The sequence below is a fragment of the Pocillopora verrucosa genome, chromosome 2, assembly GCF_036669915.1.
Source record: "Pocillopora verrucosa isolate sample1 chromosome 2, ASM3666991v2, whole genome shotgun sequence".
In the NCBI taxonomy this organism is placed as follows: Eukaryota; Metazoa; Cnidaria; class Anthozoa; order Scleractinia; family Pocilloporidae; genus Pocillopora; species Pocillopora verrucosa.
Genome location: NC_089313.1, coordinates 2,159,597 through 2,181,602, shown reverse-complemented (window position 1 = coordinate 2,181,602; position 22,006 = coordinate 2,159,597). Strand labels below are relative to the sequence as shown.

Sequence of the window (22,006 nt, the reverse complement as noted above, 5' to 3'; positions counted from 1 at the left end):
ATGATCAGCAACTAACGAAGCTCGTGATGGTTTACAAATTTTCCTTGTTAAAACTGAGGAAATGTATAAAGAACAGTATGGAGAATATGCATAATTATGTAAGGGTGTAAAGGGTTGAGGCAGCTCCAGTGACGTTTGTAGTAAAGTCAAAGCCAAACTCATCAAAATCAATCACTGAGAACAATGGAAAACATCATAAGCAGCCAATGAGATCTCGAAGTAGAAATAAGCAAACCACCTGGAGCGCACAAAAACGGAATAAACTAAGACGCAGTTGGTCAAGTTTTGAACCTGATTAGTTTAGAGGATGGTGAGAGTTTTCTGCACCAATCGCAGAGCAAAGTAAAGCGGGAGCATAGTAATTTTGGATTATTTTCTACACTCCATTGAAAACCGCTCATGTAAAATCATATCAACAGCTTATCAGCTGAGTGAAGCCAACATGTCTCCACTATGACGCAGCACTGGGTTCCCGGTATTTTGCCGTAGGCGCATCCGTTGAAAAGTTTTGATTTCAGAAAAAAAGTTTTGATTTCACTTTTATCGAGTTAAGTACGGCTCAGATTGGGACGAGTTAAGAGTATGAAAATTTCTTCATAAGACGCTTCCATTTCGCAAACAAAAACACAAGATATATTCAATTCCATGGTGTGTTCACTAGACTGTTTCAACATTATTACAAAATTATGGCGCAATCTCTGCAACAGTACTTAGTATACCAGAAAATGTAACTCAAACTTCAAAAAGGATGGAAATTGTGGATGGATGGAAAAGTTTTGAAGACTTGGCGTAATACCTTTGGAGATTCACTGAGCACGACAGTCTCACGACAAAAGCGAACTTGAAGTAATTTAACTGTTCGTTTGTAAACGGCCGTAGAGTTATTACTGTTACCTTGTTATGATCAGCAACAATGATCTCAAAGCATCTGAAGAGATTTTACTCGGGTCTGTAATAAAACAGTTCAATTGAGAAATTACGCGAAATAAAACTTTCATACAAAGGGAATTCTTCACTAACATTTGGTACATTGGGGGTTGCACCGAAGCCAGTTACAAAATGGCGGAGTTTTTGACACACCTGAGAAGATTTAATTAAGAATAACTCTGAATTCAGGGAGTGGAATATCTTTAATTGCTGATGGTAAAGTAATTACTCAGCGATTAACAGCAATCCTAGTTTCTCGCATCACTGTAAATTTTTCTTAGCCCTTAACATGACCCCTACATAAGAGAACCACGCAAAAAAAAATTCATGGAGGCCAATTTCTAAAGAAACTGTGGTGCTGTGTCAGTGGGAGAGTATAAAAGGGTAGTTAAGTATTATCACCAGAGTTTATAGCGTAAATTGATCAACGTAAAGAGTTTAAAAGCTAACGTTTCGAGAGTTAGCCCTCCGTCAGAGCAATTGGCAATGGCTAACGCTCGAAATATTAGCTTTTAAACTCTTTACAGTGGCCAATTTACGTTATCAACTCAGTTGATGATGCTAAATTTCCCTTAAAAAAAATTAGCCTGTGGTGCTCCTCCTCGCAACAGAGCTTACTGTCCCTTGACAGTCTCGGAAGCGCAGAGGGAAATAAGAGTGTATGAGGGATCATGGGATGTCCCGCCTCGCTGAGTTGCATAACATCTCAAAGTAATCCTTTCTGAAACTCTTCATGATCAACCTTTCTTTAACATACCGCAAAGAAGAACAGTTAACAAAACTTTGAACGACTGGAGTCAAGATTTGAGCTTAGGTCCGGGTTTCATTGGAACAGAGAAGCTTCTGTAGAGGGAAGTCATATTTTCTTGCGTGCGAATGAGCACACATAGGCCGGCCGGCAAGAACAGAAGCTACCTGGAGTCTTGTTTCGCCAAGAGTATATATATCGGTGTTAGAAGTAACTTTCTGCCAGTTGAATATTAATAACAATGATGATGATAATAATAATAATAATAATAATAATAATAATAATAACAATAATGATAATAATAATAGTAATGATAAAACCGCGAGGGTTAGAAATACCAAGTTGAGATCTGGCGCGGGATAACCTCTCTCCGGCTATGGGTCAAATAGCATCTTCACCAATATGAGTAGTAGAAATACAAAGAATTCATACCGCATCGCCCGTCGTGCGGGTCATCAAGGAGCGCGTCCTTCAGTGAGTGGTCAGGCTGAGGTCGAAAAATTGGCTTCTGATCTACCCTCTCCACCTGCAGTGGCGGCCAACCCAACTGAGAGTCTCTCCCAAGAGGGTCCTTCCTCACCAGATCGGGCAGGTAGAAACAGAAAAAGAACAAACACCAGACAGAAATGGACACGAGAGGATTACACTGAAGTCATGTTTGCTAATATAAGGCAAAGACAGGCCCCAGTGAAGGTGTAAAAAAAGATACATACAGAATATGGAGGGAAAGAAACCCAAATGAAAGGCCCAATTTAACAGACAACGCGGTGATGAACCAACGAAGATCTTTTGAAAAACAAAACAAACTAACAAGGATTGAGCTAGATAACATTAAGCAACGGATTGAAAATTAATTGACTGTACAAAACAACGAAATAGATAGCGTAGTAGATGATGCGTTTGAAGAAAAAGCCAACAACCTTTATGAGGCAACAAAATGAAGATGAGGTAGGACCATCCTATAATCCATCTGAGATCAAAGACTTAGTTAAAGAAATTAAGAGCTGGCAAGGACTGAATGGGAAAAAAAAACAGAATGATAGAGGGGTCCCTTCTACCCAAGATATCAATGAACAGAAAAGTGAAACTGTTGATCAAACAAGCAAACTAAGCAATTCAGCAGGTAATAGTAGAAGAGGTACTCAACCTCAATAACATCAACGTAGTACAATATGTGACTGCGAAGGTAATATCTGAAATGATGGGTAAAATGCCAAAAATCCTAAAGACAAAAAGTAGTAAACAGCTACAACTAAAATGGAAGACAAGAAAAGAGAATCAGATTAAAAGCATGAGAGCTCAGCTGTCGATACTAACAGACATGGCACAGAAAGGTGAAACCCAAAAGATCTCCAAGAAAAAAACGAATTAAAAGTAAATACAAAATAACAACAAACCAAGAACTGCAAACAGTAACAGGATACCTCAAAATGAAAATTGAAGCAATACCCCAAAGAATCAGGAGACATGTAAAAAGAAGTAAACAATTCAGTCAAAACCAGCTGTTTGCAAACATAGAAAAAGTTCGTCAGAAACCTTGGTAAAGAACAGATGTCAGTTGAAAAACCACTTAAGAGAGAAGCAACAGAAACATGTTGGTGTTCCATCTTGAAGAACAATAGAGTGCAACCATTCAGCAGAGTGGATAAAGAGAGAGAGAGGCAGAAACAGAATGCCAACTATGGGAGGATATAAGCCTAGATGAGTTGGAGACCGCTCTAAAGAAAACAAGCAACTGGAAGTCACCGGGTCCTGATGTGGTTCCTAAGGTCTGGCCCAAACAACTCACAGCACTATATCAACACCTGCTGAATGCATATAACCAAGCAATAGGAAACCCCTAAAATCTGCCTGACTGGTTCTCAACAACACAAACATACTTAATACCAAAGAACAAAGACACAGAGAACCCCAAAACCTATAGACCAATTGCCTGCTTATCAACACCCTACAAGGTGCTCACATCGATTTTATCCGAAAGAAGCTACACCCATAACACAAAGAATTATACATCACCGGAAGAAGAGAGAGGTTGTGTCTAGAATTCATATGGATGCAAAGATCCACTCCTAATAAAAAAAATGATCATAGAAGACTGCAAAAAGAAGAAAAATAACTTGGGTATGACTTGGATAGATTGCAGAAAAGCCTATGACAGTGCCTCTCATAGTTGGATAGTACAGACCTTACAGATGTACAGATTTAATGAAAAACTAATCAGTGAGCAACTGGAAAACTACAATGACGCTATCTTACAATGATGGATGTATCATAACGGATCAGATCAAGATCCAAAGAGGGGTCTTTCAAGGAGATTCATTCTCACCTCTGCTATCTTGCCTGGCTCAGCTGTGCCTTTACCATCAGAGTTGGCTACATCTGGGTATGGTTACAAGATCAAAAACACAAGTACTCCAATCAGCAATCTGTTTTTGTATGGATGATCTAAAATTGTACAGCAAGAACGAGCAAGAACAAGTTGGAGAACTGAAAATAGTGAAACAATTCCATGATGATATCCGTATAGAATTTGGCCTTGAGAAATGTGCCATAGCCAGTTTCAAGAAAGGTAGACTGACCTCAACTGGAAATATAGTAATAGATAAGGACACAGAAATACAAGAGTTGGACCAGGAAGGGGTAAATAAATACCTGGGTGTAGATAAAAGTGATGGTATCCAGCATAGCAAAATGAAAGAGAAGATAAGAAAAAAATATAACAGGAGAGTAAGATTGATACTAAGAACTGAGCTCAATGGGAGAAACAAGATAGAAGCTATCAATAGCTTTGCATTTTCAGTTGTGCATTATAGTTTTGGCATTATGGACTGGAAAATCTGCGAACTGAAGAAGATTGTCACAAAAACACGCAAACTTTTGAACATGCACAAGATATTACATCCTAAAGCAGATGTGGAAAGGCTGTACATCTCAGGAAAAGATGGAGGACGGGGCCTGATTGATGTAGAAGCAGCATTCAAATCAGTTACAATAGGGCTCAATCATTACCTGAGGCACAAAGAATGGCAATATCCAAAGCAGGTGCTTGGACATGAAAGATATAAAGCCAAAAATTCAATAGCAAGGAATGCTACTAATTTCAAAAGGGAAATAACTGCCAGAGTTTGAGAACAGAGAAGAAAAATCAACCTCGGAAAATGCTAAGGCCCTAAAACACATACTCAAGTCTAAGATGAAATCCATAAACGAAGAAAAGTGGAAATCAAAACATTTCATGGCCAGTATCCCAGGATTCTAGAGAAGCCTCAAGCAGACACGGTCATCACCAACAAATGGTTGTCAAGTAATCTGAAAGGAAAAACAGAGGGACTACTTGTCGCAGCTCAAGACCGGGCAGTAAACACCAGAAACTACCAGAAAGTAATATGAGGCCAGCAAGTGGACGGCAAATGCAGAATGTGTTCACAATATGAAGAGACAGCTGAACTATACTATATCCGGATGTGAGGCCTAGAACAGAGTACATCTCCAGGCGCAATAATGCTGTAGCATATCTCCATTGGAGAATCTGTAAAGATCACGGTACCGAGATTACAGACAAATGGTATCAACATGAGCCAGAGACTGTGATGCACAGTAAAGACAACAACATCACCCCATTATGGGATATGTCAGTGAATACTGACAGAGCTATAACAGCGAACAGACCAGACATCGTAGTTAAAGATTCAGTGAATTCCCCCTACAAACTGATTGATAAAACTGTTCCATCAGATTGAAACGTCGCTCTGAAGGAAAAGAAAAAGAAAAGCAAGTACAAAGATCTAGAAATAAAAATACAGAGAATGTGACTTATGAAAACCTTGGTGATCCCTGTGGTTGTTGGTGCGCTTGGTACATGTAAAGAATGGGATAGTGGAAAACATAAAGAAAGTATCAGAATCAGCCACTGTGACAGAGATTCAAAAGATCTGCAAGCTAGGATCTGCGCAAATCCTCAGAAAGGTGCTTAGTGTATGAGCAGAATGATTGATTTGAGTGACTGATGCTCTAGGTGCATGGTTTGCGCTCAGCTGATGCACAAAAAGAACACCAATAATAATAATAATGTGAACACATTGTGCAATGCTTCGACCGCTTAGGGAACAATTACAGCTAAAGAAAATACCACAAAGAGCCGTCAGGAGCTCAGAGTGACGTGAAGTGAGTACTCTTTGTAAAATTACCGATCAAACTATATACTTTGAGCCTCTGTGCGGAAAAATCAATAAAGTTTGTTGTTTTTTCGCAAAAAAGGTGGCTTAAATCAAAACCGAACAGATTTATCTTTGCTATGTGATCTTAACGACAGGGAATCTGTGTTTGGTTTAGATCCACGAAATAGTACTCGAGGCATCACGCAACTATTCTAGAATGTAAAATAAGTCAACCTTGGATGGCTATTTAGCATTTAAGTATGGTAAACGTAAAACTGGAACGAGTCAGTGGCTTTCTCGTCTCGCCCCAATCCCTTTTTCGTCCACGCCAGCCCCAACTTTTGGTTTCCCTATTTGCGAACAGTTCGTTGAGTAACATTTTGGAACATGCATGGGAGCAAAGACCGATGACTGATAGTTTACAACCATTGGAGTCTTTTAGTTGTTAATTTGAGGAGACACAACAGTTCTAATAAAATTTTGCGTCAGTATGGTATTGGGAGATCCAATAAACAAGTGATCCTATCCTCTTTCCGCTTGTCGGTGTAGAATGTCAAGCTGAGCTTTAGGGCGTAAAGTTCGGTTGAATCAGAATATATAAACTATTGCACAATCGCGAACGTTTTAAACTCCCCTATAGGCGGACAGACTCGATTTCAGCTGATAAATTGTATTAAGGTTTTTGTTCGAGTTGTTTCCACTACTTTCGGTCGTACCGTCGACTCGTTCCCTTCTGAAACGCTATTAATTTTCCATAGCATTTTTTACAGTATTGTCCGACAAACGTGCCCATATGTTGTCTAAATAAAGCGCAGAGATTTCTCACCTTTTGTTGTTTCAGTCGAAGTGAACTTCCCCTCTCGTTTACAAAAGCTTCCACTACAAAGGAGTGAAATAACAGCGTATAAGTGTTGGAGGCAAAATTTGTTAAAGCTTAGGCTCAGTAAAGGCTACTTACGGCATCGAAAACCGAGGGAAGGGGTAGGTTACTAGCGAAGTAAACGCACTATACGGGTAAACTCCACTTTAAGGTCCAACGGTTCTCAAAGGTTTTATATTTTTGGACAGCATTTACTCAACAAACATGTGATCCAGATAAAACTCAGAAATAACTTACCTTCTCTCGCTTTAGTCGAAGTGAAAGATCGGCAGCGAGAATCAATTCTTCTCTTGTGTATGACAACTTCCGCAGGGTCTGGCTACAACGACAACGTAAAATGTTTGAGGAAAAAGTGGTAAGGATGCTATGCCGCCTGGAAACTGCTCTCGGCGGTTATCAAAACACAGGGGTGCTTGAAGAAGTTCAAGATGGGAAGGTTCCCGTTGAGGTCCGGACCCCTACTCACTCTTACAACTGTAGAAGAGGCATCCGTCTAATGCCTCTCCATCTGAGTCATTGTAGGAAATGCCTCACCCCCCCCCCCCCCCTTCAAGATAAAAGTGAATCGTCTGGCTGCTTCTATTTTTGGCCTAAGATGTGAAGGAATACTTCTCTCTGTCTCGCAGATCGTTGATATTTAGCCGCATCTCCCAATTCACCTACAATATTTAGGCTGAATACGCCGCATGGCGAGCGAGGGAAAATAGTCGGTTTATCAATATACTGTTCTGATAGGGCAAGTAACAGGCAACAAGAGGGAATGTATTTACCTTTACAATTAAGAGTCCGAAGTCGTTCGGAACTACAGAAATCTCTGAGTCTTGGCAATGAGTCAAATACTTGAAATACGTAGCAGAGAACACCGCCTAAAGAGAAACGGGATGGAATGAAGTGAAAACTGCCTGCTTTGTATTGCAATTATTTATTTAAAATCATAGCATGCAAAAATTAGAGATGTCATTTGAATGAATAACAATAAAATAAAAAAAATAAGGCACTTGTTGATGTACGTAGTCTAAAATGTTACTGTATGTAAACTGAAACGAAACGACCAATTACGACGAAACTGTGAATTACAGATCGTGACGTTTGAACTGCTATGCGCTGCTAAAACGTCGGCTTAGTCAGGCGATGAGGTCCAGATCTCTGGAATGTAGAATAAGATAACCTTTGCTGGCTATTTAGCGTTTAAATATGATAAGCGTAAGACTGGAACGAGTCAGTGTCTTTCTCGTCTCGCCTCAATCCCTTTTCGTCCGCACCAGCCCCAACTTTTGGTTTCCATATTTGCGAACAGTTCGTTGAGTAACCTCTTGGAAACATGCATGAGACGAAAGACTGATAACCGATAGTTTAAAATCCTTCGAGTCTTTTTTAGCCGTTAATTTGAGGAGACACAGCCGTGGTTCTAATAAAATTTTGCATCAATCAGAGCATGGTATTGACAGATCCAATAACATGTGATCACAACCGCTTTCCGCTCTTCGGTGTAGAATGTCAAGCTGAGCTTTAAGGCGTAAAAGTTCGGTTCAATCAGAATATATCAACTGTAGCACAATCGCGAACATTTTAAACTCCCCTATAGGCGGACAGGCTCGATTTCAGCTGATAAGTTGGATTAAGGTTTTTGTTCGAGCTACTTCTACCACTTTCATGCGTACCATCGACTAGTTGCCTTCTCAAATGCTATTAATTTCCGACAGCAGTTTTTACACTATGATCCGACAAACGTGCCCATTTGTTATCCAAATAAAGCGCAGAGATTTCTCACCTTTTGTTGTTTCAGTCGAAGTGAACTTTCCCTCTCGTTTACAACAGCTTCCACTACGAAGGAGTGAAACAACAACGTATTTAGAGTTAGAAGCAAAATTTGGTAAAGCTTAGGCTCAGTAAAGGCTACTTATAGCATCTACAACCGAGGGAAGGGGTAGGTTACTAACGGGTAAACTCCACTTTGAGGTCCAACGGTTCTCAAACTTTTTATAGTTTTGGACAGCATTGACTCAACAAACATGTGATCCTGATATAACGCAGAAATAACTTACCTTCTCTCACCTATGTCGAAGTGGAAGATCGGCAGCGAGAATCAATTCTTCTCTTGTGTATGACAACTTCCGCAGGGTCTGGCTACAACGACAATGTGAAATGTTTGAGTAAAAGGGGTAAGGATGCAATACCGCCAGGCGGCGGTATCAAAACCGGGGGTGCTCTAAGAAGTTCAAGATCATAAGGTTCCCGTTGAGGTCCGACACCTTACTCACTCTTACAACTGTAGAAGAGGCATCCTTTTCGTAAACTTTCCACAAAAAAATTTGTGCCTCTTTTAAGCCTACTATTGAATATCAAACCGACAGATTCCGTAACCCTTTGAAAAAACTGAAGCCTGGAAAAGATCGGTCTAATGGGCGGAGCCTCCCCATCTGAGTCATTTTAGGAAATACATCACCCCCCCTTCCAGATGAAAATGAATCATCTGGTTGCCTCAAATAAAATGTTAACGATGAGCTTTTAAATTTGGCCTATGATGAGAAGGAATACTTCTCTGTTTCGCAGATCGTTGATATTTAGCCGCATCTCCTAATTAACTTCCAATATTTAAGCTGAATACGCCGCATGGCGAGCGAGGGGAAATAGTCGGTTTATCAATGATGGGGCAAGTAACAGGCAACAAAAGGGAATGTATTTACTCACCTTTACAATTAAGAGTCCGAAGTCGTTCGGAACTACAGAAATCTCTGAGCCTTGGTAACGAGTCAAATACTTGAAATACGTAGCAGAAAACACCGCCTAAAGAGAAACGGAATGGGATGAAGCGAAAGCTGCCTGCTTTGTATTCGGGAACACACGATATTTCAATCTCATGACTTATGCCCGCGGCATTCGAATATACGCAGACAGAGGTCAAAAGGTTTTTCTCGTGACTTAGTATCTTATTTTACATGACAAATAAAGTAATCAGGTATATCAAATTTTGTTGTTGTTCCCGTCAAGAGCTCTTTCCATGTTGCGCAATTTTGGATCATAGCCATGATTATTATGGTCAGATTTAGCTCAAGGTTTGACCTTTCTAAATAGTTATTCTTCGTACAGCGGACGCTCACATCTGAACACGGATTTTTTGTGACCGAAAAAGGATAAACTCGATAAACGAATGGTAAATCGTTTTTCTTACGATTTATAGTTGCTATTGATTGTAGAATCAAACTGTGAATTGCAGATCGTGACGTTTGGACTGCTGGGCGCCGCCAAACGTCGGCTTAGTCAGGTCGAGGTCGAATGATTACACGCTAATACTTATGTTGCATGGTGCGATAATGGTTCGCTGTCATTGGTGCATGCATTTTGGCACGCCTTAGTTGTATTTAAACATTTGTTTTCCATCCAGATGGATTTATTACCCGGGCTTTCCGAAGGAAACGCCCAAGGTATAAATTCGGCTTGGTTTTTTTTTTTTTTTTTTTTGCGTTCAGTCACAAAACGCAGTTCCACTACAGCGCATACGTAAAGTGTGGGCGCATGCGTAGAATGAACAAAGAGCGCGCGGTTTAAAGTAATGGCTGCCTTTGTGGGCAATTCCTTGCTTGATGTACGCGAAAGAAATTCGATGGCTATTACGCCCAATATACATACAAAGTCACACAACGTTCGCGGTAGACCCACACTAAAACCTGTGGAGCGTTTTTGGAACGGGTAGGTCCGCGAACTTTACGAGAGATCAATTTACGAGCGATCCTTTACGAGTGAACTTTTATTGAGAAATATCAAGCGAAACCTGCTATATCAAACGAGTTATCTCATATTATGGTTACATTTAAACACAACCATGTATTTAAACGTGATCGAGAACCCAGTAGAATACCAGAAGCTACTCTGAAACGTCTCAGAAGAAAGGACAGAAAACTGAAGGAATTTGTTTATGAGCGTATTCGTTCAAGCATACCGAAGTCCTCTTGGTACGTCTTTATGTGAAGGTTAGAAGAGTTACAAAATACGAAGAGGGTAAGATTAATAAAGTTACAAAACATGATAAGAAGTATTTGTTGAATTGTTCTGTAAGGGTATATCAAAGGATAAATAAATTGAAGTATAGAGCAAGTAGGTACTTAACAATGTTTTCTTGTAATAGACCCATGTGACTTTATAAGAGTCAGACACACGCATCAAACTATTGTAAGTTTCAACTGAGTTCAGATATAGAGAAAAACCCTGGTCCTACTCCAATGTACATTGACTCTAGCAAAACAATATTGGCACCATATAGCCAAGCTAATGAATTGGTATTTGGACAGAATTCAGGACAACAATATGTTACAATGAGTTTATGCTCTTTGATTTACAATAACAAACAAGGAATCAATTCTGCTAATGATCTCATGTCAATAATGAATATTGGAAATCAGTTGTATTCAAGTTTCTCTCAGTTACTTCAATACAGTGAGAGCTACACTGGTACTATTCATCAAGAAGCTACAAGAGAAGGATATCAGTACTGTACCTCCTTAGATAGAGCCTTTCAATCACTTATATCCAAAAATTTCAACAATTTTGCCTTGACAATAGGATGTACTGCAGTTGCTATCTATTGTAAAGGTAATGTGGGCTTGAATATATTCCATTCTCATGTAAGGAATATTTATGGTAGAAGCCACCCTCAAGGTACATGTGTGCTGCTTGAAGTATCATCACTGAATAGCTTAGTACATTATTTTCAGAGTATACATAATGATGATATATTTGAATTGAAAGGGGTTAACATTAATAAAGTTCAAAATAGTACCCTTTTTCAGAGTCATGCCAGTGAAACCAGAAAGTTCAATGTGAGCTGTGCTGTGGCTGTTTATTTACTCTGCTACTCTTTAATAGAATCATCTAGCTATTGGAATTCACCTTATCTGATGTTATTTAGTATGGCAAAAGATGAAACGAAAATTCATCTTTGAACAAGTATTTACTGTTAGATGATTTGCCAAAAACTGTTGATGTCTGTGGAACTGAAGTAAGGTTAGATCTTAAAAGTGATTACAGTGAAGGAATATTGTCTGATTCAGTTGACGGCAAATCACTTCTCGAAAATGTTAATAGTGAATGCACAGGGTTTTTGATGTGGTTTTCAGTTTTCTGTATGACATGTATTTTTACACCCACAAAAAGGTCAAAGTATGTCTATTCCCTCTTGCTATTTAATGAAAGTCAACTGCCTCTAATTGAATATACTAAAACTGTAAATAGCACTGCTTCTCTTGTTGTGGCCATCAGCAATATTCAAAAATTGCATAATGCTGGAGGATATTACAAAATTCAGTTTATAACATGTTCAGCTAAAACTGTTGTGAGAGCTGAAAGGAAAAAGATAATGAAAAAATTAAAAGAAAAACAAAATTATGAAGCAATGGAACTGTCAAAAAAGAGAATGTTAATAGAAAAAACAAGCAAGGGATACTGCAAATAAACTTGAATTACAAAAGAAACGAGTAAAACAATACAAAACAATGGATTCAGCGAAGAAACCACTTATAAAACAAACAAGCAGAAAAATGCAAAACTATGGATTCAGCAAAGAAATAAGACCTATTAAATAAACAAACACAAAAATACAAAACTATGCATGCAGCAAAGAAACAAGACCTGTTAAACAAGCATAAAAATACAAAACTATGGATGCAGCAAAGAAACAAGACCTGTTAAACAAACATAAAAATACAAAACTATGGATGCAGCAAAGAAACAAGACCTGTTAAACAAGCATAAAAATACAAAACTATGGATGTAGCAAAGAAACAAGACCTGTTAAACAAACATAAAAATACAAAACTATGGATGCAGCAAAGAAACAAGACCTGTTAAACAAACAAGCAGAAAAATACAAAACTATGGATGCAGCAAAGAAACAAGACCTGTTAAACAAACAAGCATAAAAATACAAAACTATGGATGCAGCAAAGAAACAAGACCTGTTAAACAAACAAGCAGAAAAATACAAAACTATGGACGCAGCAAAGAAACAAGACCTGTTAAACAAACAAGCAGAAAAATACAAAACTATGCATGCAGCAAAGAAACAAGACCTGTTAAACAAACAAGCAGAAAAATACAAAACTATGGATGCAGCAAAGAAACAAGACCTGTTAAACAAACAAGCAGAAAAATACAAAACTATGGATGCAGCAAAGAAACAAGACCTGTTAAACAAACAAGCAGAAAAATACAAAACTATGGATGCAGCAAAGAAACAAGACCTGTTAAACAAACATAAAAATACAAAACTATGGATGCAGCAAAGAAACAAGACCTGTTAAACAAGCATAAAAATACAAAACTATGGACGCAGCAAAGAAACAAGACCTGTTAAACAAACAAGCATAAAAATACAAAACTATGGATGCAGCAAAGAAACAAGACCTGTTAAACAAACATAAAAATACAAAGCTATGGATGCAGCAAAGAAACAAGACCTGTTAAACAAACAAGCAGAAAAATACAAAACTATGCATGCAGCAAAGAAACAAGACCTGTTAAACAAACAAGCAGAAAAATACAAAACTATGCATGCAGCAAAGAAACAAGACCTGTTAAACAAACAAGCAGAAAAATACAAAACTATGCATACAGCAAAGAAACAAGACCTGTTAAACAAACAAGCAGAAAAATACAAAACTATGGATGCAGCAAAGAAACAAGACCTGTTAAACACGCATAAAAATACAAAACTATGGATGCAGCAAAGAAACAAGACCTGTTAAACAAACAAGCATAAAAATACAAAACTATGGATGCAGCAAAGAAAGAAGAATTACTTCAGAAACAGAAACAAAAATACTGTGGAAATAAAAGTAAAAGCGTGGATTCATGCATTGATACATTTAAAAAGAAAATTAAGGAAGGTCCATATTATATATGTTGTGTGTGTGCAATAGGATGCTCTATAAGAAATCTGTATTGCAATTGATCTCAAATAGGTACCCTTCTCAGCATCTTTTTCATGTGCAAATATCATTTGATGCAAAAATTTATATCTGTAACACATGTCACTTAAAAGCTATTCAAGGAAAGGTTCCATGTCAGTCAATTGTAAACGATTTATGTGTTGATGATGTACCAACTGAACTTGAAAGTCTTGAAAAACTAGAGCAAATTATAATTGCACAGTGGATTGTATTTGAAAAAATAGTAGTGATGCCCAAGGGACAACAAAGAAAGATTAATTAGGAGCAATTTGTAATTTACCAGTTGATTGTGATCAAACATGTAACATATTGCCTCGTCCCCCTGAAAGATCTGGTATTATTCTTTTGAAATTGAAAAGGAAAAATTCAGTTTAGAGGTCATGTTTATTTTGTAGCAGTTAGACCAGAATTCGTAATGACAGCACTAAATTGGTTAAAAGCCAATAATATCCTTTACAAAGATATACAGATTGATTGCACAAATATTAGCACAGAACTGACAAGTATAATGAATGATGAAGAGATTGATCACACAAACTCATTACCAATAAACTCTCCTCAAAACAATTTAGAAAAAAATACATATGAAAATGCAATAAATAGTGCAAATTCTTATAATTCTGTAAATGTAGGAGTAAATAGTCTTGCAAACAATACTTCTAGTGACAACATGGAAGTCCAAAATGAAGAATAAGTGGAAGACCCTTTAAATGAGCATTGGTCACCTGCCAATGAGACATGTCTACAGTCAGTCATTCCAGATTACCCTATAGTTACTGAGGAACATACCTCCAATAACTCTACAGGTAGAGAAATTTACAATATGCCCCTGGAGAAAACAAACACCCAGTGTCTTTAATGACTCATAAACAATGTGAAGAACTTGCATTCCCAGTATTATTTCCTAATGGTAAATTTGGTTACACTGCTGAAAGAGATGTTAAATTATCTCCAGTAAAATACTTTAATGCTAGACTGTTGCATTATAGTGGGCGGTTTGCTACAAATCCAGAGTACCTTTTCTTTGCACAGTTCATTATCGAGTAGAAAAAAGTATCTGACAGCATAAATATTGCTCTGAAGAAGGTTCACGGTCAGAGTGTTACAGCATCACAAGTCAGGTCAAATACACAAATCCTGCAAAACCTTATTTCTCAAGATGAAGCCTACTTATTTCTGAGACAAATTCCAGGCTCTCCTCCATACTACCAAAAATTCATGTACGTAGTAGTAGAAATGGTAAAACAGCTTGGTATACCGACATGGTTCATGACACTTTCATGTACTGATTTAAGATGGCATGAATTATTTCAGATTATTGCTCGAACTAATGGAAAAAACATGACTGATGAGGAAGTCGAAGCTTTATCATATGATGAGAGATGCAGGCTTCTGAATCTCAACCCGGTCATCGTAGCTAAACACTTCCAGTACAGAGTAGAAACATTCTTTATTGAAATTTTACTAGCTAATGCAAATCCAATTGAAAAAATAATGTATTATGCTCTCCGTATAGAATTTCAAATGAGAGGTTCTCCCCATCTACATGCGCTGATATGAACGGATGACTGCCCTAAATTAACCGATGAAACTAAGCAAGAGTATATAGACTATGTTGACCAGCATGTGCAAGCATACTTACCAGACAAAGACACTGATCCTGAACTCTATGAATTGATCAAGAAATATCAAACACATAGCCATAGCAAAACATGTAGGAAATATAAAAACATTGCATGTAGACTCAATTTTGGTCAGTTCTTTACAGACAGTACAAGTGAACAAGTAATAAATTGCAGTTATGCGTCTAGTTAATTTAAGCTTCCTCGGGGTGGTTCAAATTCTTTTATTTTCTCGTCTTTTTTGCATCAATCGCAAGAAGAAGGCAAGTCAAGAGGCGAGGAACGCAGGCCCCACGCTCTCCTCGCTCGCGAGTAGGATACAAACAGTACTTTTCCTCGGCGGTGCGCGAGTGAAAATTAATTAAGCCAATAAATTAGCGATGAAATGTACCGTACACTGCACATAATATTTTGACTGTGCTTTTCCTATGAATCTTCTTAATAACAACAGATTACGGTGGGTAGAAGAGGCTACTATATGGTTCAAGAGATGCTATAAACACTATAAGCTACTGATCCGTAAGCTTCAGTCTAACCAGGCGCTTATCTACGCATTGCAGACCGATAAGTCTTTAAATAAATATTATGTATCTAGAGATGTATAAGATGTGCTACAGATCACAGGTTCCTTGCAGCTTTTAAAAACGAATTCTAATTCATTTTAAATTTTATCGTTTAATTTCGCTCGCGAGCAGGATACAAGCAGTACTAAGCCAAGAAATCAGCAATAAAACGGAAAGAAGAACAGTTAACTAAACTTTTAACGCCTGGAGTCAAAATTTGAGATTAGGTCTGTGTTTCATTGGAACAGAGAAGCTTCTGTAGAGGGGAGTCATATTTTTTTGCTTGCGAATGAGCACACACATACCGGCCGGCAAGAACGGAAGCTACCTAGTGTCTTGTTTCGCCGAGAGTTTCCATATCGCTGTTCAAGAGTAGTTTCTGCTAGTCAAATATTTATAATAATAATAATAATAATAATTTAAACACATTGGGCAATGCTTCGACCGCTCAGGGAACAAATAGAGCTAAAAAAAATACCACAAAGAGCAGTCAAGAGCTCAGAGTGACGTGGACTGAGTACTCTTTTGTAAAATCATTTATCAAACTATTGACCTTAAGCCCCTGTGCGGACAAAAATCAGTAAAGTTTGTTGTTTTTTACGCAAAAAAAAAGTAGCTTAAAACAAAACCGAACAGATTTATCTTGGTATATAATCTTAACAACAGTAAATTTGTGTTTGGTCCAGATCTACGTAATAGCGCTCCATACATCACTCAACTATTCTTCAATGTAGAATATGTAGAATACGATAACCTTTGCTGACTATTAAACGCTGAAATATATTAAGCGTAAGACTGGGACGAGCCAGTGTCTTTCTTTTGTCTCGCCTCAATCCCTTTTTTGTCCACAAAACCCTTAACTTTTGGTTTCCATATTTGCGTACAGTTCGTCGAGTAATATCATGGAAACATGCATGAGAAAAAAAGACTGATAACTGATAGTTTTCAACCACTTGAGTCTTTAACTGTTAATTTGAGGAAACAAAACAGTTCTTATAAATTTAGTGTCAGTCAGAGTATGGTATTGACAGATCAAATAAACAAGTGATTATATCCTCTTTCCGCCTGTCGGTGTAGAATGTCAAGATTAACTTTAGGACGAAAAAGTTTGGTTGAATCAAAATAAATCAACTATTGCCCAATCGCGAACATTTTAAACTCCCCTATGGGCGGACAGGCTCCATTTCAGCTGATAAATTATTTGAAAGTTCTTGTTCGAGCTGCTTCCACTACTTTCGGGCATACCGTCGACTCGTTCCCTTCTCAAATCCTATTAATTTCCAACAGCAGTTTTTACAGTATTATCCGACAAACGTGCAAATATGTTTCCCAAATAAAGCGCAGAGAAGTCTCACCTTTTCTTGTCTAAATCGAAGTGAACTTCTCTCGTTTACAACAGTTTCCCCTACGAAAGAGTGAAACACCAGCGTATTAGTGTCAGAAGCAAAATTTTTTAAAGCTTAGGCTCAGTAAAGGTTACTTTTGGCATCGACGACCGAGGGAAGGGGTAGGTTACCAACGAAATAAACGTTCTATCCGGGTAAACTCCACTTTACTGTCCAACAGTTCTCAAACGTTTTATATGTTTGGACAGCATTGACTCAACAAACATGTGATCCTGATAAAAACCCAGAAATAATTAACCTTCTCTCGCTTTTGTCGAAGTGAAAGATTGCCAGCGAGAATTAATTCTTCTCTTGTGTGTGGCAGGGTCTGGCTACAATGACAATGTAAAATGTTTGAGGAAAAAAGTGATAAGGATGCAGTGCCGCCAGGAAACTGCTCTCGGCGGTATCAAAACCGGGGGGTGTTCCGAGAAGTTCTAGATAAGAAGGTTCCCGTCGAAGTCCGACCCGTTACTCACTTTTACAACTGTAGAAAAGGCATCCGTTTCATACACTTTCCACAAAGCATTTGTGCCCCTTTTAAGCCTACTTTTAATATCAAACCGACAGATTACGATCCTTAAAAAAATCTGAAGCCTGGAAAAGGTCCATCTAATGGGCGGAGCCTCCCCATCTGAGTCATTTTAGGAAATACCTCATCCCCCCCCTTTCAAGATAAAAGTAAATCGTCTGGCTACTTGAAATAAAATGTTAACGATTGACTTTTATTTTTGGCCTTAGATGTAAAAGAATACTTCTCTTCGTCTCTCAGGTCGTTGATATTTAGGCGCATCTCCTAATTAACTTACAATATTTAAGCTGAATACGCCGCATGGCGAGCGAGGGGAAATAGTCGGTTTATCAAGTTACTGTTCTGATTGGGCAAGTAACAGGCAACAAAAGGGAATGTATTTACTCACCTTTACAATTAAGATTCCGCAGTCGTTCGGAACTAAAGAAATCTCTGAGTTTTGGTAACGAGTCAAATACTTTAAATACGAAGCAGAAACCACCGCCTGATGGGATGAAGCGAAAGCTGCCTGCTTTGTATTCGGGAACAAACGATATTTTAATCTTATGACCGATGCCCGTGGCATTCGAATATACGCAGACAGAGGTCACAAGGTTTTTCTCGTGACGTATCTTCTTTTACATGACAAATAAAGTAATCAGGTATATCAAATTTTGTTGTTGTTCCCGTCAAGAGCCCTTTCCATGTTGCGCAAATTTTGGATTATAGCCATGATTATTATGGTCAGATTCAGCCCAGGGCTTGACCTTTCTAAATAGTTATCCTTCGTACAGCCGACGCTCACATTTGAAAACGGACTTTTTGAGACCGAAAAGGATAAACTCGATAAATGAATGGTAAATCTTTGTTCTTACAGTTTATAGTTATCATTGATTATAGAATCAAACTGTGAATTACAGATCGTGACGCGCTGCTAGACGTCGGTTTAGTCAGGCGATGAGGTCGAATGATTACACGTTTACACGTTAATACTTATGTTGCATAATGGGATAATGGTTAGCTGTCATTGGTGCATGCATTTTGACACCCCTTAGTTGTATTTAAACGTTTGTTTCCCATCATGATGAATAAATTAAGCTTCCCCGGGGTGGTTTTAATTCTTTTATTTTCTCGTCTTTTTTGCACCAGTCGCAGGAAAAACGCAAGTCAAGAGGCGAGGAACGAGGGCCCAACGCTCTCCTCGCTCGCGAGTAGGATACAGGCAGTCTTTTCCTCGATGGCACGCGAGTGAAAATTAGTTAAGCCAAGAAATCAGCCATAAAATGCACCGTGCACCACTGCACATAATTTTTAGACAATGCTATTTCCACCGGATACAAGCAGTTCTTTTCCTCGGCGGTGCGCCTCTGAAATTTAATCATGCTAAGAAATCAGTGATAAAATGCATTCTTTTCAAACAGGCTCAAATACATACGCTGATGATTCATGCGTCGCGTTTAGCTAATGAGATCCACGCGAGAAACTCACTTCGCCTATAACTTCGAGCCTTTCAAAAACGCGCACGTGACATATCCACCGTGTAGCAGACGTTATACGTCACGCATCGATTATGTCGAAAGTACACAATGGTTATCACTCACGGCTTTTGAAGATAAGCAACAGTTATCCAACCACTGGTGTTTCGACTGACTTCTCTTTCTAAGCCATATTTACTTTCAAAAGGTAGATATTTGTAAAGAATTCTATACAATATAGAGGATGACTATTTTTACTACAAGACCGTGGACGCGAGTAATCTAGATGGCCGCCTAGTACAAATAAACCAAAACAAATCTAGTGGCGCTTTAACCCTTTAATCCCTAAGAGTGACAAGGTTCTAATTTCTCTTTACAATCCTTCCCTTGAATCAAATGTTTAGGTCACGAGAATAAAGGAAATGATCAGCAACTAACGAAGCTCGTGATGGTTTTACAAATTATCCTTGTTAAAACTTAGGAAATGTACAGAGAACAGTATGGAGAATATGCATAATGATGTTAGGGTGTAAAGGGTTGAGGCAGCTACAGAGGCGTGAATATTTGAGTAGTCTAATAACACAGATACAACACTCTAATCTTGACTAGTTTTGAATTCTGTTCAAGTTAAAATCTGTTTGATAAATTGTGCCGGCCATGAAACTTGGTAATCAGCGGCCTTTTTTACCGTTTTTTATCACTAGACAAACTAGGCATGAAAAATGTTTTTTTATTGGAACCGGCAGATAAAAAAGGCACTCAACACAGAAATTCCATATAGTTTGAATCCCTCATTTATTGATTAGTCAAGGTCAAAAATCGTCAAAAAACCAGGCGATGTGATATCAACATTTGAGCTGCAAATCTTATCTCCCTTTTTGTCTTCTGAAATGATATGATGAAAATTTACTTTAATTTTTTTTTCTAAATTTCTCTTTTTTTTTTTTTTTGCTTTTCATGGGAACAAATAAGCCAATGTGTGTTATGTACCAAAACAGTCTGTATAGTAGATATCTACCTGACCGCTTCACAGTCGGGTAAATATCCACCTTTTTTTTACCCCATGAGGTCTTTTACCCATGCGTAAGTTCCCCGAATCCAGGTTCCACGGTCCGGGTTCCAGATTGTATAATGAACGCTTACAACATTACATTTTTTATCAAATTAACGCGCTTTCAAACAATCTTGAAACTGTGACTAGCCTGGTCAAAGCCCTGTCAGCAATCACAGAAAATCTCAACAACCAAGTCTCTACAGCTGTTAAAGGAACAGGCAATGAGGAGGAGTTTAAACAAATATTTGACAAGTTCGCTAATCACACCAAGCAGATTCAAAATGTAACAAAGAAGTTGAATAAAACAGTTGGCCATGTTAACGAGCTGGCAGCCGTATGGTCAGAGACAACCATCACATTTAACAAACACTTCAAAAGCCTAAAAGAGAAAACAGGGCAAACCCAGGATGACATAGAAGACTTGGAGAGAAAACTCACCGAGAAAATTGACAAGTTAGAACAGGAGGTTAAAACTTTAAAAGTTTCTTTAAGTTATGCCCAAGAAGAAAGTGCATCGCTCAAGGAGAGTAAGAATATATTCATTCTGTTTCATAGACTCAGTTGTTCCTCAAAATATTCACGAAAGTTGTTCAAATTGATTGTATAATCTTTGGAAAAAGTTGTATACACACCCTTACCTCCCCTCCCCAATAAAAAATTTTGTATTGCGCAATAGTTTGAAAATATTCGGGACCACACGTTTTCTTGAAACTGAGAACACTTCAGAGACCAGTCATTTTCAATCGCCGGAGAGGAGGGGTGGGGGATTTTGGTAGAATCACATAGTTTTAAGGCGAAACCCAGGAGTATCAGTCTTCACCAACAGAGTACAAAAGGGGGACTACAAAAAATTGACTACCAATTAGCTTCCAATCAATGAGCGGTTTATAAGAATCCTACAGAGCTGTATGCTCTACGAGGGATCAGGTAAATTTTATCGTGACACAAACTGTATCACCACCTCTCCCCCCTAGGTGAGAAATGATGATCGGTCCCTCACGAAACATACGTATTGTTCTTTCTGTAGAGTGGCCCGAAGGTAAATTCTGCATCTTGGCAAATGGCCGCTGCCCACGAGGATTTCGACGCCACGAGGGGCATCTCAAGTCATTGTATTTGTACTCGTCCCATTCACAGTTTGTGAACTCGGCCAAATTTGGAAGCAGTTCTATTGGCTGCTATGGTAACTACTGTGGACAATACGGCAATTTCATTGGCTCTCTAATTTTGATCACGTGTTGCAAATAGAAGATCTATGACGTAGTCATCGAATTACAAACAAAACAACCAGGAAAATTAAGGATAAAAAGTTTTCCATAACAATGCGTTTAATTGAACAAAGATTTGTCTGGCTCAGCAATTTCTAATTGCGAAGACCATTCATTTACAAAAATATATTTCAAATTGAAAAAAAAAGAATAAGACTATGTCTCAAATTTTGGTTATGATTTTACCACAAGCGGGAAATCCTGTTTTGGTACGTATATCCCCATCGAAACTATTTTTGTCAGGTTAAATAAAATCATCAAGTTTCTTTAGTCGTTAGGAAGAGCTTTGTCAAGAGGGGCTAAAAGGTAAATTGTGTCTCTTTAGAAAACTCTTTCCGATAAGAAATCTCTCCACTAACAAACTCACTTAATCATTCAATTCGAGTCTGAGGTATACAATCAACTTAAAGATTCGCTTCTTGCGCATGCGGCAAAGTCTACATTGGAGAAACAGGACGACCCATGCAAGAAA

General features: G+C 38.2%; 2 protein-coding genes across 2 annotated transcripts; one reads left to right on the top strand and one right to left on the bottom strand.

The window, feature by feature from the left end:
- Nucleotides 1-724: 724 nt before the first annotated feature.
- On the bottom strand, nucleotides 725-19,119 carry LOC131772133 (uncharacterized). Its single transcript, XM_066162310.1, has 10 exons — nucleotides 19,027-19,119; nucleotides 18,147-18,372; nucleotides 17,197-17,246; nucleotides 9,404-9,499; nucleotides 8,768-8,835; nucleotides 8,484-8,536; nucleotides 7,483-7,578; nucleotides 6,950-7,027; nucleotides 6,659-6,711; nucleotides 725-949 (listed from the first exon to the last, which is right to left on the bottom strand). Exons 1-10 carry the CDS (start codon nucleotides 19,117-19,119, stop codon nucleotides 920-922), a joined length of 843 nt encoding a protein of 280 aa, XP_066018407.1. The 3' UTR covers nucleotides 725-919.
- Nucleotides 19,120-20,291: 1,172 nt separating this feature from the next.
- Nucleotides 20,292-21,649, top strand: LOC131796618 (uncharacterized). The gene is made up of 2 exons (XM_066162309.1): nucleotides 20,292-20,793; nucleotides 21,294-21,649. The coding sequence occupies exons 1-2, from the start codon at nucleotides 20,292-20,294 to the stop codon at nucleotides 21,512-21,514; spliced, it is 723 nt and encodes a 240-aa protein (XP_066018406.1). The 3' UTR covers nucleotides 21,515-21,649.
- Nucleotides 21,650-22,006: the final 357 nt, after the last annotated feature.